Genomic DNA, 25,149 nt, shown 5'->3' with positions numbered 1-25,149 from the left:
GGAGGCTCTTTGAAAAAGTGTCACTTTCACTCCGGCAGAAGGCAAACCAGGAGGGGAGGTGGGTCACTGGCACTGAGCGGCGCTAATAGACGGGAAGAGAGGAAAGACAATGGTTCAAAGCATCGTCATTGGTATTTGATCCATTGTCCTCACTGCTCTTTAGAGACCACCGCTAACAAGGCATCATCTTACCCAAATTGACTGGGTTTTGTGGAGCTAAGATCTCTTATGAGATTAAGTTCAGGTAGCCAAAGGGGATGAGATTAGGGAGGGGTGGCTACTCCAAGCACTATGTTTTGTGGGGTGCACAATTTGAAAAGATGGAAAAAATAAACAGCTGTAGCAGTAGAAGTAGTAGTGTTGATAATATTCGAAAAAGAGTTACACGTATCCCAGCACTACCTCGCTTTGGCCGCACTCCCAGTACCTCAGTATCTATTCATAATGCTGATTGTTAAATTGAAGAGCTCCAAACTATATTTTTCGCCTTCCCAAACAGACCTTTGCATTACTAAGCAAACATAAAGTGATGCATGATTTTGTTTGTCGACTTTGGCTTACTTCTGCATTCTCAAGCATGAGCACTCACCGTTAGTTTCCCTACACAAAGTGAATGGACAGTATGAAAAAATGTCATGGAGAATCTCTTACCTGTCAAGATGCTTTTCACTTTACCCTCAGGATCCAGACAAAAATGAACAAGGGAAGTATAATCTTTTTGTTGTCGCATATTCAATATTGCGAGTCAGTCCACAGATGCTGGAAGATTTGTAATCTTGATTTGTTGTTTACGATCAGCAACAGACTTCTCTTCAGACACCTAAAGGAAGTGGAAGAGCAACAACCTTAACATACAGTTTGTGCAGTTTAGTCAGTATCAATCTTTACGGGCAGTTAAGCGTTTCAATTGTTAGCTTTGATTTTCCATCACAGAGAATTTACCCGTGGAGTTTTTAAAAGGACATTTTGAAAATTGGAGGGTTTGCGCCCATCTTTCAGTGGTGCAAATATTGATTTGGCCCAGGTACTGGCAACTCATGCTGTAATGTGCTATTGTCAGAATTTTAGGCATGCATATATACTAATGTTCTGGTTAAAATAATAGACTATTGGCAAAAAGCGTGCAATTCTTGTTTTGTTAGGTAATGGAAATAAGATGGGTGATGTGTTAAAAAGAAACTGCCTGTCCTTTTATGAGACCTATTTTGATAAATTATAACATCCCATTTTTATTCTTGAGGAGATTTACGCTTCCTTGTAATTACCATTTGTCTCTACTCTGTCAGAGAATTGATGGAATATGTTGAGAAAAATGCAAGTAAAAGCCAAGCAGGAACAAATCTCAGAGTGAAACCACAATGGATGAGAAGTTGAGGATGCTAATTAAAAAACAACATGATTTACAGTAACAAAAATATGCACTGATTCAACGCCAAAGGCTATGTTTCTTGGAAAATGTACCACTTGGTCAACACTCTTCCTTTTAGTTCTATTTGCAATAAGGGGAAATCCAGAGAAAAAAGAAGACAGTGCTATATGGTTGAATCAGCAAACCTCCGCGTTGTGTTCACTAAATTCTTTTGGGTCCATTTTTTTAACCTCTCCTCCTGATAACCTTTAATCTGTGATGTTCAAAATCAAGCTCAAGATTCTCATCAACCTCATACAGCCTGTTGAATTCTGACCAGAACAGGGTTTGGGTTGCTTCGTGAATGGATGGCCCAAGAGATGTTATCTGGCCTGAGGGAGGATGTTTGGGGAGTGGGAGTGGAAGGGCTGTGGGGCTTCAGTGTGTTAATACAGCTAACAGCCAGGAAGGCAGAGTGTTGACTCTGCAGATTTAAACCCGCTACTGATGGCTACGGGGCTAAATACTGACCCCACGGACTAATAAAGAAAATCACCTCAGGCACGAGCCGTGGGGGTCAGAGGTAACAGCGTGGCTGGGAAAAACACAGGCCACGGATTTCCATCACTACACTGCCTAATTGGAATGACAGTCAAAGACCGATGAGGGTAACAGTGTTTATTTGCTTCTTTGTTACGCGGTGAGCAAGCACAAAGATATGCCTAGTCCGGCCAGGGGTGACATGGCTCCTGTATGCTGTCTGGCTCCGGGATCTCTGCACTAGTACAATAAGGACTTCCTGTCTGCCCTCAGATTCCGATACGTTCCATTCAAGCCAGGGATGAGGCAAGGGGGGTTGTGACGTGATTGTGTTAATAAGGGTTTGTGTGTACAAATCCTACTCACGCTAACAACATGGCTGTTTTCGCTTATTTTGCCATCAGTCCAAGTTGGAACCAGCTGGCCTACAGCGATCTGAATACGCGGCATTGGGAACAGTACCCCGCCAGATTCAGCAATCTAAGCCATTTTCATTTCCTTCCAAAAAATTTGATATTTTTTATTAGAGTAAGAGAGGGCTTTTATATAGTACCTAATATGCCATTCAAGCAGTATATGTTTAATGGGCATATAGTATTTTACTTATTGATTTCATTTTGCCTAGCAACAAGTGGCTAGGCAAACATGTTTTGTGACCAGGGAAACGAATCAGAGCAATTCTGTTTAACGACAATGCTTTGCAAAGATTTTATTTGACTTGTGAAATTTTATAATGAATCACAAATGTTGTCTGTTCATTTATGACATTGCCTTGGCTTTGAAAGAAAATAAGAAACCATGAGATAAATATCTGGAAAGATCAAGAAATGACTTTTGCACAGCCTCTGCAACAAATTCTGCTTTAAATATTGATAACTCCATTTTCTTAGTGCGTATCCATACATAAGTATATGTCTATACACACACTTCATATGTATGTGTAGTGTATATAGTATGTATACAAAGCACAGCAAACAAAACGACTCTTTTGAGCAGCAACAATGCTTTCATAGGTGAGGACTCTGTAGATGGAGGAAAAGAGCACTCATATTCCATCACAGATGACAAATAACATCATTTGTATGCGGTGTCACTCAACAAGCATGCCGCTTAAATGACTATACCACAAATTATATAAATTAGAACCTCAAAATGACACCAAAATGATTCATTTGTCCCCAAGCTTATTGGTCCAACACTAACACGAGCTTTTTCTGACTGGATTGCGAATTAGCCGTGCCAGATGTAATAGCGCTGCTCCCAAAGAAAATTCCTTGCTCAAAACAAAAATAACATTGTGTTTTAGGATATTGTAAAATGTTTAAGTGTTTAGGTGCCATAAAATTTGGTCACTGCCTGCCAATAATTACAATTACAGAATATGATTTATGCCTTCCTAGTGCTGCCATATACAACCTTCCAATGTGTAGACATGAATTCATTCAGATACATAACCGTTTGCTGCAGTGGTTTTCAAACCTTTTAGACCAAATGCTCCCTAAAAAATAAATAGGTACCACAATCACGACCTATATTAATATACGGTAGCATTGTCATTAAAAACATGGCGGGTAAAACTCACTGCCCGCCACTGGTATTTCATGTTGAGAATAGAATGTTCATAAAAGTTTTTAACTTTGAAATAGTTTTGGAAAAGAAAATTATTGGGTTGTACATGGCCAACCATGTTAGATAATTTAACTTTTGTAAAAAACATTACTATTATACTGTGTTAACACTTCAATGAAAACTCATGAGGTTACGGTAAATTTGTCTCAAAGAAAAGACGCCTCTGAACAGTGCTGATCTTGTTGAGGCCCGTGACCACTGTTGCCATCTGCTCACAGTTTCCTCTCCAAAAGATGATAATTGAAGTTGAAATCACTTTTCTTTCTTGCTTGAAGAGCGAGAGGGTCTTGTCACTGAAGTCCCCAGCATAATAGTTAAGTCCCGTGTTTGTATTTTTTATAGAGCTATTTGCCCTGCTTGCCTCTTGAAACATCTGCACCCTAGATCAATATGGACCATCTAATCATCTGACACACTTGATTAAAATCTCGCCAACGGCATCAAAGGGCATGGTGCCCGAAATGGGGGAATGTAGATGAGCCGCCAGTGGTGGGCTTTGCGGGGCCTTTGTATACAATAGAGGATGCTGAAAATCCTTCCTCGTCTTTGGTGAAAATAGGTCACTGTTGGCAGCTGAGGCTAATGTGTCCCAGGTCTGGCCTGTTGTCAAGCGTGCTGCTCATCGAATTTAACACCCTTTGTGCCAGCGTCTCGGCACTAATCTGTCTTTTCACTGAGTGTTAAAATTAATTTGCAGTGATTTCTTTGAAAGCACGCGCATCTCTTCAGAGACCTCAAACGGACAAGATGTCACTTGGAAGCTTTTGTCCTTGATCTTGCCTATTCTAAACTCTCGTGACAGGAGCTTTGAGATGCCTGTCTGATGAGGCACTGCAGTGACCACCCCTGTCTGCCTGTGAAAAACATTCCATGACAAAACACAAACCTTGGCCCAACAAACAATACCACGCACTAAATTCCGAATTCACCGAAGTCAGAGTCCCGCTTACATTGTTTGGTGATGTGCAGTGTCGATAATCAGAGTTGGCTCAGAATTGACAGATAAAACATAATTTGATTTAACATTATCTTCTCACAGCTAGTCTCAACAGAGCATATCCGGAAAGGGGAACATGACCAAAGTGAGATAACTGTATCAAAGTGTTTGGCAGAGACACAAAATGGTGTTCCCATGGGAAAAGTGGAGACAAGTGTTTAGTGGCTCTCATAATACTATTGAGAGAAAAGTGAGCCGTGGAGTGCCCTGAGGGAAGTCGCATCTCACAAGGCAGGTTTCTGGCTGCCCGTTGCGGATGTGTATAGTCCGAGCAAGTTCCTCCTCTCTTTGGATCACGCTCCTTGTCTTTTCATTCTTTCGGCCCCTTTTATCTTTCTTTATTTAATCTGTCCGTCTGTGTATATCTTGCTCACCCACTCAAACATAAACCATTTGCACTGTTTTGCCTCTGGCCATGAAACAAGAGCCCAGAAACGATGACATTTGTGATGGCTGATTGGTGACCGAGCCCTATAAAGGAGATAAATTTAGAAAAGTAATGGTGAGAAGCTGCAAAATAAGAGATGGAAAACGGGGGGGGGGGGGGGGGGGGTATCTGGGAAGGTGAAAGATTAGAGAAAAGTAGTCGTCTGTGGGTGTGGTGTAAGAGCTCCTCTCATCCAATTAAACATCAGTCATTTAGATCCAAGCGAGACAATCAGCCAATCTAAAACAAGTGATTTTGTTGAGCTTTGTAATCACACTGACCGTGAGAACAGCTCTCATTCTCACAGACAGAAAAGCGCCTAAATGATTTGGCATTGGTTGTCCTCCTGTCAGTAAATAACATTTGGCATCTGCTTATGCGTGTACAGCTTACAGTAAGACGTGCTCTTTGTATTGTCTCGAATAAATACAACTGGGTAATTTAGCAGTTTGAGAAACTTCTTCTTAACCATCTTCCCCTGTGCCCCCTCCTCACACTTCAACCCCCCCCCCCCAAACCACGTCTGCCTCGCTCCCGCTAATCATTGGTGGTCTCCTGACTGCCAACAGTAATTGATTAGGGAGCGGCGTACTGGTGGGGGAATAAAGGGGAAAGTTCAAACCAAAAGTTCTCAAGGTCACTGCCCTCTTCTTCCCTCCACCAAACTCATTTTCTCATGATATTAAATGTCAGCCACAAGGGAAGCGGCACATATCTGGCACACTCGGGAAGTTCGACTTCCACATATGTTTCAATAGTGGAAAACCGGAAGGTATGCTAAAAGACAAGCAGGTGGTACGAATGGAAGTCAAAGTTTGGAATCTCTAAAAGAAGATCATGTTGGCTGTACAAGTGTCCGCACTTTCCGGATTTTGATGGTAAAGGATGGTTGACTATTACAGGAAGTGTAGAACATGTTTCTCATTGGTGCAACATGGTGAGAGGTGAAGGCGTTCTCCATGGTCAGAGCTAACAGCCAGTGTGTTGCTGTTGGCCTAATGATTTGTGTGCATGTGTTTCCAGATCCACTCCAAGAAGACTCGGCCACTCCGGGATGTATGTGCTTAGCAATAACCATGACGAATCCAAGCAGAATCCAAGGAGAGAATCAAACAAATCCCGCTGAGTCCGAGTTAAACACAAATGATTGGAATTGTTTGAAATTTACATCGTCACTGTGGGAGTAGACAGTAATGGCTCATTGCGTCTGTCTTACTCATGTCTCCGAGAAGTGGCCCCAGGCAATAGCAGCCGTGTTGCATTCATCTTTGTCTGCTGTGTCTGTCTCACACCTTTTGTAATAAGGATCTCAGTTTTCATAAATGTGTCAGGTTGCTGATTTCAAACATTAACAATGAAATGAGATTGAGGACATCCATCTTACATACAGTTTTTTTCAGTTTTTTCCATGTACGTACAATGCGCCCCCATGTATAATACGCACCCTAAAAATGGCATGTCGATGCTGGAAAAAAGCCTGTACCCATGTATAATACGCACCCAAATTTTGACTCCTACTTAAGTCCGTAAACGTAAAATTGTTTCAGAAAAAAGATCATCTTTGAGAACAACCGGTTGTTATTCTGCCGGTCAGTATCACTGCGCATGCGCTAGCAAACTCGATAGCGAAGAAATGTTTCGGATTTGTGTAGGGTACATTGTGACAGCAAACGAGCAGGTGATTGAGCAAGCTTCTGATACAAGAGCATTGTGTTCGTATGGAGCGTGTTTGAAGTGAACAGCAGAGAAGAAAGGAACAAGGCAAAGTGTTGTGAAATAAAATATTACCTGTAATACGCATTTAGGTAGAGAACTGAACTCTCGCTCTTTATATAGCTGACGTGTCAAAAAAACAAAACAAAAAAAAATTGTACCCATGTATAATGCGCACCCCAGATTTTAGGACAATAAATTAGTTAGATTTTGCACATTATACATGGAAAAAAACGGTACATCTCTTTAGGTTCCTTATCGCTTGGACATATTAAAATAACGGTAAACAGATTATAACCAAACTTGATATACTTTCAAATAGTAGATCAAGATATCATGAATGCTGGTTTTAAAGGACTGTGAATGAAAAGCACTCGTGTGGTTTAACTTTATCCAGACTTGTGAATACCAGAGGAGTTGGTTCTAAGAAGTGGTGAGCTCTGCTTTATGTTCATGTCCTGTCAGTGCAGTAAGGCTGCTCTCTACTGCCCCCATTTGTTGAGCATGTGGTATTTATTGGGAATATCTCAAGGGAAGCTTCAATTAAGATTCCTTCATAGACGGTAAGATTGATTTCTTACTGCCTCATATTTTGTAAAATAGCTTTCATCTGTTTCCTGGTTGCAACATTACTCACAGCGCCAGTTGTTCTTTGAGTGTTGTGAAGATCTTACACTTCTTTCCTTTGTTGTGGTATATTCTAATGTGAGGTAAACTGAACCCACATAGTTTCCCATCAGCCTCAGAGATGTTATGGGAGGAAAGCCAACTAGTCTCTGGACTAATGCTGGTATCTGCCTAAAAGTACAGACATGTGCTGCAATTCAAATAAACTTACCCATCTCATATGTTAGAAAATGAGTCAATAGATATGTTATTATATTTTGGTATGCATAATATTTATAAAGATTAATGATTTATGTTATTTTCAACCAATACTGAAAACAGTCGTTCTAAATTTTCAGAGGCATATTTTTGGCCAGTACGTTATTAATTACCACAGGGAAGATTTTTGCTTTTGGAAAAGACCGCTTATTAGAGGGGTGTCCAAATCCAGTCCTCAAGGCCACTATCCTGCATATTTAGATGTTTCCCTCCTCCAACTCACCTGTTTTAAATAATCAGCTCATAAGAAAGCCTCATAATGATCTAGATTATTGGTGTTGGATGAGCGGACCATCCAAAACATGCAGGATAATGACCCTCATAGACTGGATTTGAACACCCCTGCAATATGCGGTTCCCAAATAGCTTCGGCCAAAAGGTGGACTACTTTCTGGACTGGTTGCCAGTCAGTCACAGTGCAAGGCGCTACTTAAAGGAAGCGTAATTAAACCACAGGTGTCAAACTTAAGGCACGGGGGCCTGACACGGCCCGCCACATCATTTTATGTGGCCCGCGAAGACAGATTGTGCATCAAATTCGTGTGTCATTACTAGAATTGCAAATTGTCTTCACTTTTAATGACCAGTTTTTACTCGTCTGATTTGAAAACGATTTATTTGTCAGTTTGTTTTGTAGCTTTTACTGTATATATAATATGAGGTGCTCATACATTTATTTGGGTTGACAGTCATAATGGCCCTCCAAAAGAAGCTATGACGACAATGCGGCCTGTGAAAGAAAGGAGTTCGACACCCCTGATTTAAACAGTTAATGTAATCAAACAGTTTTCCAAAGTAGGGCCAGGATTATATATTTAGTATACAAACTCTCAAATGATTTAAAATGCTTGAATGGATGGATGTTTGGGATAACATTTTGGAGTGTACAAATCTGAATATGACAGGGTTCATTTTACAGTTACTTTTGGGCCAGTATGTTTGAATGCATACAAGTAAATGGCAGGTAAAGAAGAAGAGTTCTATGCTGTATTCCAATCCTTTGACTGTTCCCTTATGGGCGTGAGAAAAAAAGAGAGCAAAACATAGATATCATCTCTTCACAGAAGCCTCCAATGAGGGTTATGTGGTAAAATGGATTTGTGCTGTTGCTGGACGGCTTATCACACAGCAGACAACAGGGCGTGTAGAATCTGGAGTCATAGCGGGTACACGGCCAAGCATCCGCTGGTCCATGTTCTCACCTGTTTCCAAACACACTGCTAAGCTGCCAATGATAACCCACAAGGAAACTGAGCGCTTCCTTGCTATCATAAATATCACAAATCCACACAAGATAACATTTTGTTCAAAAGGAACCGACGCTAAATTCAAATGGATTTGCACAGGTTCCAAACTTGCAGTGATTCAACAGCAGCTATTAGTTTGTAAAAATCTATTTAGTTTGTAAATTCTGAAGATGATCCTTTTTTCTTTTTGCATTGCACACTTCTTTGAAATAGATTCTGTCCTCATGGTGATGATGCTTAACATTTCAAAGGACATTGATTAGACCTTCCATTCATTTCAAGTGCTCACCTGGCCAGCAGTGTATGAAATGTTTCTGTCCTTCCCTTGGCAACCCATATTGCAAATGAGTGTTTGTGTTGCAGATGCATCATCTTCACAAACAGAATTTTATCCTGATATACAGGGCAGTGGTCTGAGCAAGCAACCAGTGTAGCATTCGTCAGCCAATGTCATGGAAAGCCCGGTTACGAATTCAAAGAAACGGCAGACTCGTTGGTTCCCTAAGAGAACTCGCCATCTTTCTCGTAGTTTTTTCTGTTGTTCATGCTTGCGAGGTGAAGAGGGGGATCAGTTGCAAGAACAGGACGGGACAAATGGAGACCCTCTACCTGTGGATCTAAGCGGATCATGTGATAAGGAGACTATCCACATTACAGTGGAGGACCTGGGGATAGTTAATAGCAGTTTTGATCTGTTTGACGAAGAGCCCGGGACTCCCCAAAACAACGTGGGTCGCTCATCTAGCTCCGTATCAGCATGCCCGAGGGCTCTAAAGAAGAAACGACTGCAGCATCTGTCTTCGCTGCCCCTTCAGCCTCAAGGAAGACAGGCTAGCATTCCTAACAGCTGGGAAGAAAATGAAGACGAAGAGGAGCAAGAGGATCTCTTTGGAAGTGGCAACGACAGCACCCCCGCTTCTGGAAGCCTCTCGGTGCACTGTGAGATCAATTTAATTCCTCCCACTCCATCTGATGTTTTTGATGATGATCAGTTCTTCGATATGAATTCAGAAGAGAGTGTGACATACACCCCAGAGAGCGATGGTTGCTTTGCTGCTGGAGACTATAAGGAGAATGTCAAAACAGAAGAGACAACGTTGGGATTGACAATGACTGAAAGTGAGATGATTGTTACTGATTCTGAGGACAACCACCATCAGTTGGCACAACAGAGGGAGACAATAAAAGACGACGGGGATGAAGAAAAAACAATCAGGTTGTCTCGTGTTTATCAGGTGGATCCCCTCCCTGTGCTTCCCCGGAAACGTGAGTTTAACTATAAACAATTCCACAGATTTTTAAGAGTAGAGCAAATCTCATTCAAGTTAAAGCTATAGTAGAAGATTCTTCAATAACCTGCCATTGCATTTTATACATCTGAGAAGATGATTCATTGCTCCACCTGCACATTGAGATTGTCATGGTTCTTTGAACAAGCAGTTTTAAAAATGTAGCTAGCCAGTTTGATTTGACACGCCTTGATTTATGTTCAGCACTGTCATTCTTTTCAGTCATGCAGAAGTGCACATCATAATGTAATATAGCTAATTACACCTTCAGGGCCGAGGTTAGGGTTGTTGCTATGCAAGATTACACTACTCCTGTAAAATCTTGCACTGCGGTAAGATAAATGAAGGATCTATTTGACAGTAGTATTTTGTTAACATGATTATTCAGGGGAATTTCTGAGTGAATAATGCATAAATGAATTTTACTGCCAGGATGTGTATCTATAGTAAAATTGGGATTGTTCAGTCAGACAGGAAGTCTGTATTCAAACATTTGGAGCAAATAAGAAATCTGCACAAATGCTTGCGAAAAGAAATGAGAAATATGATAAGAGCAGCAGACTTTAGCTTTTTTGTTCAGTCTACCGGGTTACAAGCAGAGCAGATGTCATGCAGCAGATGGCGGAAGGCTGAGGTTACAACCATTAGAGACTTGACTTGAAGATTGTCTCCAAAGAACACAACCAATGATAATATTACTAATAGTAGCAGCCTTGTTTCATTTGAAACAAGCTAAAATGTCTGTCATCTTTTCTTTTGTTTCAGGCAACTTCAACACCGGAATAAAACTTTTGCCTTTCACTGAGCTCAACTTGGGTGAGTTTTTCTTCAAACACATGTACTAAGTAAGTATTTGTATTCAAATTTAAAAGGTCTGTTTCCATTTGGAACAAGAGAGGCGAGGTAAACGGCACCAGATGATGGTCGACATCATCCAGCTGTTGAGCTATGTTCCCCATTCAGATGAAATTGCAGTCATTATGAGACATCGCTACAGTGCCTCCAACACCTCCTCTGGGAGTTGCAGAAGTTCCCCTTTGTTTGAATCCCATTTTAGCTATTGTGCACATAGTCCTAGCGCTTGGCTCGACCAATGGTTCCCAGGTTTTGAGTTCCTGTGACTCAGCATGCTCTCCTCCCTTAGTTGTCACTCAATAAGCGCTTTCCTTTCTCTCAAATCAGCCGAGGGCAATAAGACTGAAAGAGAAGCATCACATACGTGTATCCACTAATTGTGATCCTCCGGAATCAGGATCTAAATAATTACACCGCTGCACCAACTGCTGAGAAATATAAAACATCAACCACACATCATTCACACTACCTTATGAATATATAAAAACATTTATATTTTTTTAATAATGGTATAAAAAAAATAAGGTATAAGAGATCAAACAGTGTGACAGTTTCCAACAATCAATAATTCATGCATTTCCACAAACAATAAAAAAAAGACTTAGACAGGTTTCCAAATTCTCAATTCAAAACCTGAATTAGGACTGAGCACATTTGAAGATCTTCCTTTCAATGTTCTGCAGGAAAGTATACATTGCAATCACCATGTGCTTGTTTGGCAGGATTACATACGTTTCAATTATTTGCATGAAACTTTTGCATTTCCTTTTTAACGATCAATATTTCAACAAAGTATATTTCCAACAGTATTTTCTCATTGAAGGTTTTGTTTCACATACGTATATGAGGGAGTTATCTTGTACAATTTGATGCTGGTCCATCAACTCCTGCAGCAAAAGTACTGAGTGTCTTTGTTTGGCTGACATATCACACAGGTGATTGCTCAATGAGCCCGTGTGTATTGGCAAGCTAAGACACAATGCTAAGCAGTTTCAGGAGTGAGAGTTCGCTCAAGCTTTGACATGTCCTGACAGAGCCTGCTCAGGCTGGGAACATCGTCCATCTCTCCTTTGCCACTTATTTTACCCTATAAGGCAACAACGAGCTCTGTCACTGAGCCTGCCCAAAATGTTCTGTCCTCTTGTTTTCGTTGGACTCGGACAAGATAGAGACTGTGTGAAGTCTGTGCACGACTGTGGTAGGGCTGTGGGTGTGTAGCTACCCTCCATTAGCTCTTTCTCCAGCTTGAGATCATTCGGCAATCCGTCGTGCAACAAAGTCATAGTGCAAGACGGAAAAGGGAATTTCGCAGAATTTTCATTCAGTCTGCTCTGAGATGACCCAAAACAGATGAGAAGGCATATTGTTCTCTTAGCTGTAGAATTGACACTTTGACCCTCCTTATGGACTGACAAGCCAGCCAGGTGATTAAGAGAGTGCCAGCTAAGCCCGCTTCCGCCCGTCTCTCCTGCACCCAGAGCAGATTCCTTCGCTGACACACATAAACCCATTAACTGTCTTATCTGATGATAACTGCATCTGCATTCCAACCTAGTACGTCAAACTAACCTTGCAAAATCTGAAATGGAAAACATGTGTTCCATAAATTTGGCTGGATTATTTGTCACATCAACAATTCCAAAGGCTATTGTTCATGGAGTTGTAAATGTTGGACTTTATTTAGCCAGGAAAAAAATCATATCTATCTGAATTTTTTGCGTTTGTTTTTTTATAATGATTTGCTCTGCTGCAACAATTTCCACAGGTATGCTTACAAAATCCCAAACCTATCCAATGCTTTATGTATGTATTGTGACACTATGAATGAAAATTGTTCATCTTTTTCAATTTGTTTTTCAGAAAGCCACAAAAGCCCTCCAAAGATTTATTTGCCTGAAAAATAAAAGCTCAAGCTCCAAATTGTAAACCCTCCTAAGACATTAGATATTTTGTTTGGGTTTAATGTCATACTCATAGTTGTTTAGATAGCAGACAAATATGGAACTTACCATGTGATATTTGGAAAATGAACAAATGTTAATTTTTCTGGGAAGGAATTTCAGATGTCAAAAACATACGTCATCAACTAGATGTTATTGTCTGACTTGCGGCCAAGCAATCCCGTCACTCCCTGTCTATCAGTGGCAATGAATTTTCTACAAACATCCACAGTGGCCTATAAAAAGAACGAAAAAAGACAAATCCCAAAGAATGACGTACAAGCTGTTTTCCCAGGCAGTTATTAACTGATATTGCATTAACCAGTATGTGTTTATTAGTGACAATGTTGTACTTCTACATAGATGACTTGAGCAACAGTGATGAGAACTGCTCAGACATGCTGAAGACTGCTACTGGCCTGCCTCCTCTCAGGGCTCCCACAATGGATGCATTTACTCAGCAGAGGGTAGGAAGGCCAAGCGGTGCATCTCCATAATGTCACATGTTGTCTGTACTGAGCCATACATGTGCCGCTAATGTATTTAAAGGTATCCACAGAGTCTGTGCACATTCCTCTGAAACGTTTTCATTATCTGACTGAGGCTCTCATTGTGCATTGCTGCCCTGATGTTAAATATATTACTGGCCATAAATAAGAGTTGCATGACCTAGATTTTTTTAAATCTAACACTAATATAATGCAAGTTGACTGGATGTTGACTAGTCACAAATGACATCTAAGATTTTAGTACAGTATTATCATCGTTGCATTATAAGAAACATAATACAATTCAAATCAATTAGGGTAACATACTAATTTTATTGCACTCACTCATTTGCTGCAAGTGGCTCTGTCTCCTCTTCTTGCCAAAAGCACATGCTAGTGACTAGTCAATGCAACATCCTAAATGTCATTGTGGGACAGTAAAGTTGTCAACAAGTTGACTAATCTGTACCACTCAGTGGTTAATTGACCATACTAAATTTTTGGTCTGATCTATTAATGTCGTAGTGGCCAATCATTCGATCCTGCAGTGAAGGGGACACACAAACTGGGAGTGCCACTTTAGACACATCAACACAGACCTCGGACCAGCAACAGCAAGGGGAGAGGTCACCACGGCAACGCCGTACAACCGTTGGTGGGTCTTGGTCATGGTTTTATTCAGAACAAATGAAGTCATATAGCCCCATAGTTAATGATGAAACGTTGTTTCTTCAGCATCTTGTGTTCCCAAATGTAAGGACCAAAATGGAAACCTCCAGGAGAAGGTATTGTGTACCATCAAAGCAGAGCCTTCGGGGTGGCATCAGCACAGACCCAGATCAAGTGCAATTACAGATAATGCTCTGTTTATATTTCCAAGCTCTCAAGAGCTGTCAAAGGAAGGGCTCTGAAATATGGATGGATGGATGGGTGGATGGATGGATGGATGGATGGATGGATGGATGGATGGACGGACGGACGGACGGACGGACGGAGGGGTGGATTGACGGACAGATGGGCGGCCAGACAGACTGACAGATGATGCGTGTTCTATTACAATGATTATTTAAACATGAAATAGCATGCTCTGTTTCAGACTCAAGTTTTGTCTGTGAAAACTAAGTGAAAGGTGTAAACAACAAACCACAATGCTGTTTATTGCTGAAAATAATGACAATTGTGGAAAAGATCTGAGATGAGTCATTTCACAAACATCTAGAATGTCCCTAAAAGAACCCCTAGTCTACTAAATAACAGATGTCAATCTAGTATACAATGGGAAATAAGAGTTGTTTATGACACAAAACAATGTGAGAGCCGTAAATAAAGCTGCAAAACAATAAGTGACATCAGTAACAACCTCCAAAGGGCAGGAGTGTTGCTGTCACCGTTGACAGCAGAAGATGGCATGAACAAAATCTAAACCAGAAAATACAATTGGAAGACAAGTTGAATCCCCATCAATCCAAGAAAACTAAAGAGACAAGCATTAAAATAATAATTAAAAAATAGTAAGAAAGGTTGTCTGGATTGATGAAACAAAGACGAACATTTACCAGTGATGGGAAGCTCACACATTCCTCAAGAAAGAATCTGCTCATGAGCCAAAACATCAACAGCAAACTAATGTGTGAAACTTGGTGGAACTAATTTAATGGCTTGCGCTGGCATTGCTTCTTCTAAAACTGGACCATAAATCTTCAGATTTAACACATGATGCCAGCAGCAAAACAAACATTTTGTCTGTCAAACAAGTGAGGGTGGTAGATCCATCATGCAGCAAGACTTTAACCCAGAACACTGGGCCAAAACAGAAAAGAACTTTGACAGGGAAAAGAAAGGCATATATCCGATTAGTTAAAACAATTTTCAGGGGCTGCGGTTAGAGCCTGGAAAGGCATTGCAAAAGAATGTTTGATTGCAATGGATCAAATACAATGATTCGGAAGACGATTAGGGCCAGTGAAGAAAAAAAACGAGGGTGTGACCGGATTCTGATTTTTTTTCTCAGAATTCTGAATTTAAAGTAAGAATCTTGTCACCCACTTTTTTTTTTCTGAATTCAGAAAGTCAGAATTCTCACTTTAAAATGGGAATTCTGATTTTACATATACGACTTTTGCTATTGATATTTCACGAACAAATTTCAACGTTCACTCGAACAGTATTCAGAGTTGTATATTCTTTATCCTCTGCAAGGAGCTGATAAGAGTGGAAACATCTCAAGCAACCCATGAACAGATTCATCTTCTTCACTTCTAAGTGTCAGGTCTAATACTTATGATTAAAAAAAAAAAACTGTTATCTTCTAAGTCTTGCATCAGATCCAGATGCACATACCTGGAAATAAAGCCTGAACTGTTGATCTCTAGTTTCATCAATCATCTTTTGTTGTGAAACCAAACTATTTTCAGTTAAGAGCAAAAGTTCCTGATACTTTTGGAGCGTAATGCTGATACATTTATTTGTATTCATCAGACGACTACATTTAAGCTCACGAAATCACAAAGTAAAAGGCCATTTAGTGGAATGACAAATATGCAGTCATTCTAATTGTGTTGGACAGGGTTGGAAAGCACATTAGTCATGAGTCGCAGGTATGAACGCTCTCCTCTTCGCCCTCCAGACTATGAACAGGCAGGAGGCCAAAGCTCTGAGGGAGCGAAACACAAATGAGACGTGCCAGTGGTTCACTAGCATTGGATTGCAAAAATGTCTCCCCTTCATCCAAGGTAAGATGCATGCCTTGGCGGTCTGCCGCCCCTCCCTGCCCTGTGGTTGCAAAACACAGCCAGACGTTTTAATGTTGAACTCTACAACTTATGTGTTTAATTTAACTATTTTAAATGACACCAAACATGTATAAAATATTTCAAGTGTTCAGATTAGCATGTCATCAAAAGATGACAAGAGGGCTTTTTTTTCCAAAGAAAAGCTCTGGTGTGATAGATTTAAGACTAAGAATGTGATGGCCAAGATCTTCTTGATAATCCATGAGATTTGTTCACGTTTATTTTCCTTCCAATTTAAACTGAGATCACAGTTTATAAAGTTAACTTTGTCGCTATTCTCCTTGGTTAAAATTAAAATCACCGATCAAGATAAATTTTCTGCATCTTAAACGTGAAGTAAGCGCTGAATTGAATGATTAAAATGCAATGTAGTGATTAAAAAAAGAAAATACAGGATAATTGATAAGCATCATTACTACCCTTCTTAAATTTATGCTAACAAAACATTGCAGAACACCATAGATGGGCTCACGTATCATATTGGTGTCACAGTTTTACATAACCCTTTAAGCAACAAACACAACTGATGCAGCAGCACATGTAGAGATAAAAACACTCAGGCATATTTTCTTTAACCGTTGCAAAAAAGTAACTGTGACTGCAGGTTTCTACGCTTAGTAGTGACCGTTTAACATGTAGTGGTTCAGAAAATGAATGGATGGATGTATGGTATTGCTCACAGGGGGCCAAGGAAGGAGCCATTTAGTTGAATGAATTAATCACAATGCACAAACCGGTTAAGTTTTTACATTAGACTGAGTTATATTATCAAAATATACTAACAAAGTGTTATTTAGCTCATAAAAGACACGGATTATGATGACAATTCATTATATAGAAATGTATTTAAAAATACTTTGGATCCAGGGATTTAATCAGAAGCCTGTTGTATTTCTTGCAGAGGCAAATTTATGTGGAGCAGACATAGCATCAATAGATATCAACATGCTGGGGACCCTTCACATCAACACACTAGAAGACAAGGAGCAACTTCTTTCTGCCATTTATAATGAATTGCACCCACCCAGTATTTTTGGTACGCTTCCAATGCACCTCGATTAAAGTTTCAACAGCTTTTAACTGTATTTAAAATTTTACTTCCTGGTAGGATCTTTGAGCAATCGTGTAGAAACCTTCATGCCGATGAGCAAATCCAAGTCCTCACCACACGTGAACTGTTTAAGCATGAACCGACCATCCCTTAAAATCAGGTAGAGTCTGCCCTCATTAATCCCAATTCATATTTGCATTATCAACCTATTTCCATGTTGTTTTTTTTCACACAATCCCAGACAGAGCAACCAAAACTACACAGCGCAGAGGAATTCAGGAACGCAGTTGATCGAGGTCACTATTAATGGTGAGTAATGAATGGGATTGGAGGTGTTCAGGCAAGACATCCGGTATGAAAATGTGAAGGGAGCGCCTGCAAATTTTAATGAGAAAGAAAGAAAAAAATCTCTCATCAGAACAGAGATTGCAAGAAAAAAAATTACATTGACTTTTAATGTACAGTTTACTTCTGACACTGTACATTAAATATTTTGTAACAGACATACAGAATTGTAATTTGGTGAGAGAAGACACTAAAATGGCATTGTATTCATTGGGTTTGTGTGATTTGGGAGGACAATACTATTTAGTTAAACTATGCAGCAATTATAGGGGGTAGTTTAGTGGTTAGCACGTTCACACCCCACGTTGAGGTTTAGGGTTCAACTCTGGTCTCTGGGCTTCTTGTGTGGGAGTGTCCTGTGCTTATGTGGGAGTTTTCAGAGTGCACTGGCTTTCTTACACGTTCGGAAAATATGTGTATTGAAATCATCCATAGATGTTAATGTAAATGGGTGGTTTGGTGTATACTTGCCCAGCAGTTGGCTGATGACCAATTCAGGGTGTAATTTCACCCATCTCTCTGCCAAAGACAAATGTATGGTGCTAAAACAAACTTCTGTGTTGAAGCATCAGAACGAATAGTTCACCTCAGAACGCCCAAAGAAACAACAGTGGGCAAAATGATGGACTCCTGTCTCCGAATGCTGGGAATGACGGATGACAGAAGCCATTTCTCACTGAGAAAGCAGAGAGGTAGAAAAAAAGAGCTCAGAACACATTGGAGTTTCATCACGACAGCATGAAGACATCATGTGCACATCTGCTTTTATTTCCAGATTCCACGGCTGAGCTCTCCCAGGATCAGCGGATTGGGAGTCTGCTGACATCCCTGTCTGACAGGCAGCTGGAGTTGCATTGGGGTAAAAGGGTATGGTTTGTTACTTGGTTGTTGTTTTTAATTAACGTCAATTGTATGATGAGGAAAAAAAAAATCATGAATGCTTTTGCACTGTAGGAGAGTGCCACTCACAACAGCCCGGAAGCCAACAACTCTACTGGAATACAAAAGGAGGAGAGAATCAAGGAGCTGAACTTGCAGGTGGAGTCACTACAAAATGTCATCCTCCAGGTTAGGACTGTTTTTTAAATTGCATCTGTAACCCTTAAAATATACTGCGCAAACTCTTCGAACTCTCTTGGCCTAAAGGTGCAGGAGCTCCACCTCGGCCTGGTAGCATTTTGCTCGGAGCTGAAGAACTCAGACGGAGATGGGAATTTGGAAACGCTTGGCTCAGCTGAGTTGGAGCAGAAACTGGAGCTGCTCCAAAGAAGACTGGGCGACAAGAAGCAAAGTCTTCAGACCCTCCAAGATCACATCAACAATCCTGCTGCTCACAGGAAGAAGTAAAATATCTTCTATGATAATAATCTCAATTTAAAGTAGTATTTCTTAAAGTGACCACTTGATGTACATTCAATTCAAGAGCGGCGTCAAAGAGTTCTACAAGTGAAGTTAGTCTTTACTGTCGACTTCACAAACAATAATTAGGATATTATTAAATGAATTGCACTCTGACAGTGGTATTCAAAATAGGGCTTTATTATTTTTACAGGCCCACAATTTAGCCATGTGTTGTACGTATGTGCGCATTTTTCGACTGTAAATGGACTTTACGGTTTGTCTGTCCAGACAGCTGGATGTTCGTCTTTTGGAGAAAATGAAACTCAATTGCCAGGTGTTTAAGGAGGAAATCTCCATGGTACATCTCAACCGACAGTTGGCACATCTTCAGAATGTTCTGCAGGAAAGTTATATCAAGGTACATGACTTAAACATTGAATAAAGTCTGGCTATGTAGTCTGGACTGGCATAATATTGACATTGAAACAAGTTTAGTAGACAGCTTGAGAAACTGTCAGTTGGTATGTGGGAAAATTGTTTTGTGTGGGAATAATGATGTTTTGATTGCTAAAAATGTACTGAGATTGATATCCAAAATCAACTCGCAGTACATTTTTACCACCACCAAGAGAGAAAAGCATTCATATTCATTGTCGTGATCGAGCTTTAGTTAGATAGCGTGATTATGTGCACAGTTTTAAAACAAATGTTGGAATGTAGTTTTACATTGTTGCCTTTTTGAGTCTGTGATATTTAATTCCATGGACACATTTTTTTTCCAACATAAGTTGAACCTGAAATTTTAGTCAGAGTTCCTTAAATGGAGCCATTAAAAGTGTCTAGAATTAATAATGGCTTCCCTGCTCATAGCTTCTTACATCATTCTGCTTGTACCAAGAATGGGCTAACTATCAAACAACAGGACAAATTTTTCAATGAGTTGACATCCATTTGAGTGTACCATTGTGGCGTATTTTATTGTCCTTTAAGTAACAATAGATCTGCAGCATGCGGGGTATAAATGACTTCCTGGTCTCAAGGTCAGTGACCCTTTTTTGGCCATCATCTTTGATCCTATGACGTCTGTTCTCCTCAGGGACAACACAATACCACATTAACTTCACTCCGCCGTGGGTTAAAGCTGGGAAGGGTGTCCCGTTTTGGGTCTGGGCACACACTAGCCAGGGAATTCTGGATGGTCATGCATTTAGTCTGAAAAAATGTTGTTTTAGCGTTGACACCCGAGAGCCTGCGACCATACCAACAATGGAATGTGCGCGACAAAAGGCGAGCGCAGTAGAGAAATGGGCCAGGATGTGTAAAACTATCTCCATCTATCCCCGGAGGAGCCCACTTTTTTTTTTTTAATGTGGGCCTTTTATCCCACTGGAGAAGGCCTAACGAGGTGCCATGAAAGGACACACGCGGCTTCGGCTTTGAATGGTGCCCCGTGTCACGTTGCTGCCCCAGGGCCACGCATTTTTAGGTGCCGAGCTTGTGGGAAAAGCAGCAGCGTTAATGTTTATCATATGACCTAATCAGAGTTAACACACAGGTCAGGACTGAGGAGCAGCCTGGGAACTGATGGAGCCACTGCTCTAATAAGGAGCAGACCGCCTTGTATTTGGTCTCGTAGGCTGCCCCGCATTGCAGACAATGAGGAAATATTTCATCATTGGCTGTCTAATCTCCAAGGATCTCTTCCAACTGGCGAGCGTCAATAAAGCAGCCGAGAGGGAAGGGAAAGAGAAACAGAGGGAAGAGTGCGAAGGGCGGAGGGGAAGCACAACAAATAGCGGAAATGATTTTAAATAAGCGTCTTAGCTTGGACAAAAACTTCAGACGGACTTTTGAAGAGGGGGAAATTGAAAGAATAACGCATTTGCTTGTCTCTGCTTACTAATGGACTTGTTGTTTGAAGAGAACCTGTGTGTACTTGCATGTGCATATCCTGTGGTTTGTATTTACACAATGACGGTCAATTATAATACAGCGGAACTTCTCAAGTTGCAAACATATACTGGTGCCTCAAAAGTCCAACAATATCTTCAACAAATTCTTTGACACGTCAACTCATTGGGCAGCTAAGACTGATACACATTTGTTTGAATCAGTTTTACCAATACGTGAATAGACTGCACAAACATAAAAGTGACAATTGACCAGCGACTTGCATCGCAATGACCTTAAGAAAGAAATGTAGTTTTGCACATTAGCAAACCAATCTTTATACTTCAGTTAATGAAGACGTTATGATGGTGACATTTTACAGCTCTTCACTTGACATTTCCTATTACATAACTGTCTTTATTGTTGTCTGCTCTGTTAAGAAATTTGTCACACTGAATCAAATTAAATCCGAGTAATTTTCAATCGCAGAGGAAACATTGTTGCGCTTGTTTCCACCCCCCCCCCCCCCCCAAGTAGTTGTATAGATTTTAAAGGTTTATTGAGCTAACCCAGTTGTAGTTATTTTTCAAAGGTCTATTTAACCAACAATTTCTCCTTTGTGATTTCCTTTAGTAATATTTCACTCTTAGTTAATGCCAAGTCTATGTGGCCTGTGGCTGCCCTTACTGGTTTTAGGTTTGATCAAATCATCCGGATAAACATGAAAAAAAAAAAAAACATCTTTGAGTGTCTGTCCAACAGTGAGGGCAACAATGATGCGCATTAGCGAGTACTTTCCAAGAAGCTTCAGATGCATTTTTGTGGCTATATCCTGTCTGGCTCTCTTGTCTGAGGCGAGCGAAGCTTTTGTTTTGACCCCTGACCTTGGTGAAGCGACATCAATTGCTGTAAAACATTCACACGCCCAACAGAGAAAGGGCGGGGGTAGGACGCTGAGAAGCTGGATAAGGGAGCCGAGGAATTCAGCGGTCAGGCTCACAAGTTATTTCTGATCCCCACAAGCTAGTTGTGGCGTGATGTCCTCAAACGCTAATCATCACGTCTTGGTGGTCTGCTCGCTTTGACGCACACTCAACTCTTATCTTCCGGAGAACTCACCACAGCGGTATCTGTTATAGTCTGCCGCTTCAAAAAATAAGAGTTGCGTATACAGGGAAATTACATATATGCGAGATATAAATCACATCTTTTAACAATGTTTACATGTGATGATGTGATTTAAAGTATTGCAGTGTTTTTACGTATGCGCTTATGTTTTGTATGCGTGACCATATGGGCCCCATTGTCAGGCTAAAATGACACTTATACTTTGTTGACTCAAAAGAAAAAAAAAGGCTGCAATTATTTAAAGTATTGCAGTTTTTTTACGTATGCACTTATGTTTTGTAAGCGTGACCATATGGGCCCCATTGTCAGGCTAAAATTACACTTATACTTTGTTCACTCAAAAGAAAAAAAGGCTGCAATGATTTATTTATATTACCTTACCGCAATACCAAGTGAAGTTGAATACAAAAAAATTGTAAATAATGCACTTTACCTATGGCAAGTATTTTTTTCACACTACATGTATTGGTAACCTGCAACCTTAGATGACAGTATATGTATTAATAATTTCAGTTCAGTGGTAGAAAATGACTACCGGTTAAACTAAGGATGTAGCTGATCAATAGTGACCATCCTGAGGAGGTATCTAATGGGAAACATTTTTTTTTTTTTTTAAATCAAAATATTACTTAGTAGCGTTCTATTATCATTCTTATTATTATATTGCAGTTGTTTGTAACTGCAGCGCAGGGGACGAGTTGTTATTTTTCTGTGCATATTCTATTGCATCTAATATTGTAGCCAAAGAGTGTGCATTTATGCAAGTACGTCTTTACTGTAAAGTGACAGTCTTTTCTGCATTCAGGAAAAAGCCCAGAGAAAGAATATGACCATTGGTAACCTGAGCCAGCTGGTGTCACCGCAGTCTCCCGCCATGCTGCTGGTTTTCCAGGAGCATTGCGGCGCGAATGGCTGCTATGGCTTTACATGCCGCTACACAGAAGAGAGTGGCTTAGTGGTGGTTGAGGTGGACAACTCGCAACTATGTGTGGATGACAGGTATCCTTGCAGAAAACACCAGAACACGACAAAACAGTCCCATCATAAATGATTCTATGATATATCAAGGTAAATCCCTCTTGCGGTGTTAATTTTTAATAGTAAATTCCAACAAGGGTGTCAATAAACAATTTAAAGAACATTTGCTCAGGGAGGGCAGAAGAACATACATCACACGTTTGCTTCAAGCAACCTGGTGCATTCAGTTTTGCCTTCACAGTAAAGGAACTTGCCCACTCACACCGTGCCATTCGGGACATGAATTGTTTTCCTCGCGCTTAAACCAAACCGTACCTAACTCTTCTCCGCAGACTTGTGGAGGTGGACGGATCACCAGTAGTCAACTCGACAGAAGAAGAACTGAATGACCTTCTTTTGCAGCTAACCAGCGCTCAGATTATTGTGCTTCGCAAGCCCCCTGTGACCCTCACCTCACATCAGCCCCCTCTTATCCTGCAGCACATGGTTAACCATAATCCCTTGCAAGCAGAGAGAGATGTGATCGCCATGGAAACCAAATCATTACGCAGGCTAATGGCCATCTGATGACAATGGGGGTTCATGTTTGATATTATTTTATCTCCATCATCATCTTTCTATCATAATGGCGAGGGTTTCATGAAGTGTCACAGCATTTGTCCTGCCAAAGTTTCATTTTACGACTTGTGATATGTCTTGTACCAGTATTTATTTTCCCTACCTTCACTTTATTTTGTGGTTAATGATCTTTTGAAGTCAACCCAGCATTCATTTCTACTTGTTTATAGCCATCAGACTCGTGTGGTTCTTCTGAGCTTTTTTTTTTCTTATTCTTCTTTTCTCTTATCTATATGTACACTGTTAACCAGTTCCCCTAGTGTTCAGAACTGACTACTGGCTACAGACTACAGTGAAATGTGTAGCAAGACTTCGAAAAACATACAGTTGGATCTTAAGTTATTACGTTTAAGTGTAACAATCGAGTAAACCTTTGCTGTGTTCAATAAAAGTTTGTGTTTTGAACAATAGTGGGTTGAAATAAAACACTTTTTTGAGTTCTTGCTATCAGTCGCTTCACTCCGATAGTAACACTAACATGCATTCACTATTGGTTATGCTCTCTTGTTTCAAAAATTTACAACGCCCAAGAGAGCTGTGGAGTAAGAATGAAAGAATACAAATCCTTATCTTAGTAGATTGGTGAGGAGCATGATGTCCAGAGTATATTCCTAAGGGTAAAACAATGAATCCTTGACTCCACTCCTGGAAGTATCAGAAAACAAACGAGTTACATGCATTCCTGAATGCCGTGCATCCTAAATTCTCTTTGAAGAACACACACATCTTTCTTTGGAAGTTGGCTTTTTTGTACGTTGTAATGCAAACCATCGGGCTGTGGGAATAAACCCTTGGCTGCAGAAATGCCTCATTTCAGTTTTGTTCTCCCTCGTTAAGAGCCAATAGATCGTGCAAGCTTGACTGTGCAAACAGTACCAGCCACTAACCAAGGCTTCTGGGGGTCCAAAGAGCCCAAGGAGAAGAAAGCAGTTTTTCTCATTAAATGATGAGAAAGGTCACAGGTCACTCACCAGTGGAATATAATTTGGCAATAAAAAGAAATGGAGCTCGATATAATGCGGATGGGAGATACTGAGAAAGAGGGAGAAATACGATTCTGGCGAACTGGAGCGACTTTGGCGCAAACATGGGAAAATAAAGTTGACCAGGCCACAACATGTTAACAGACACAGCTAGACCATCGTGTCCTACCTCAGGAAGTGTTAGCTCAGTTTAGTGAGAAGTCATCCAAAACCACAATATGCAATGCCAGGTTGTAAGAAAAAAGAGTGACAGTGATCATCATGCTTATGGTCAAAATGAGATGCAACAGGAATGCTCTTTCTGGCCTTTCAGTTCACAGAGATGGGTGAAGTTCAGCAAACTAGAGCAAAGGAGACTATGTGTCATAGCTGTCTTTATGGAAACGGCATTAACACTGGGGGAAAATGAGACACGATCCTATAAACACTGCTGCTGGCAAAAGACGAAAGCCATGGTGACCAACACAAACCAGAAAACACAGTCAGGATGTAACACTTCTGCTACCATCCACTCCCCGCTGGCAGGACAAACAGCCCAATAGGAAAGTGCAAGGCAGCAAGATGAGCTGTAAAACCTTGTACTGTACATATTAGTCAAAAACATTTGAAGCACATTTAAATGAACACCAGCCTTGTCTTATTCCACTGCCAAGACACCTCTGGTT

The 25,149-nt window shown here is 40.5% G+C and overlaps 1 protein-coding gene and 1 long non-coding RNA gene across 2 annotated transcripts in view; one reads left to right on the top strand and one right to left on the bottom strand.

The window, feature by feature from the left end:
• Positions 1–658: 658 nt before the first annotated feature.
• Positions 659–25,149, bottom strand: part of LOC133158556 (uncharacterized) — a 70,987-nt gene continuing 46,496 nt past the window's right edge. The window contains exon 3 of the long non-coding RNA XR_009715237.1: positions 659–820. This is a non-coding gene — a long non-coding RNA (uncharacterized LOC133158556). The remainder of the gene's footprint in view (positions 821–25,149) is intronic.
• Positions 9,164–23,911, top strand: LOC133158555 (uncharacterized). The gene is made up of 16 exons (XM_061285826.1): positions 9,164–10,052; positions 10,841–10,891; positions 13,234–13,337; positions 13,884–14,013; positions 14,094–14,143; positions 15,985–16,090; positions 17,052–17,186; positions 17,259–17,361; positions 17,443–17,510; positions 18,113–18,238; positions 18,322–18,413; positions 18,501–18,614; positions 18,693–18,889; positions 19,176–19,305; positions 22,711–22,904; positions 23,216–23,911. Exons 1-16 carry the CDS (start codon positions 9,239–9,241, stop codon positions 23,448–23,450), a joined length of 2,649 nt encoding a protein of 882 aa, XP_061141810.1. The 5' UTR covers positions 9,164–9,238; the 3' UTR covers positions 23,451–23,911.

Source organism: Syngnathus typhle, linkage group LG8 (genome assembly GCF_033458585.1).
Source record: "Syngnathus typhle isolate RoL2023-S1 ecotype Sweden linkage group LG8, RoL_Styp_1.0, whole genome shotgun sequence".
In the NCBI taxonomy this organism is placed as follows: domain Eukaryota; kingdom Metazoa; phylum Chordata; class Actinopteri; order Syngnathiformes; family Syngnathidae; genus Syngnathus; species Syngnathus typhle.
This window is presented reverse-complemented; position numbering and strand designations above follow the sequence as displayed.

Bases quoted from the DNA above. Each gene is read 5' to 3' on its own strand.
- LOC133158555 (XM_061285826.1), top strand. From the start codon at position 9,239: ATGGAAAGCCCGGTTACGAATTCAAAGAAACGGCAGACTCGTTGGTTC. The intron at 10,053-10,840 runs GTGAGTTTAACT...CTTTTGTTTCAG, and splicing joins CCCTGTGCTTCCCCGGAAAC to GCAACTTCAACACCGGAATA. The intron at 14,144-15,984 runs GTATTGTGTACC...TTCGCCCTCCAG, and splicing joins ATGGAAACCTCCAGGAGAAG to ACTATGAACAGGCAGGAGGC.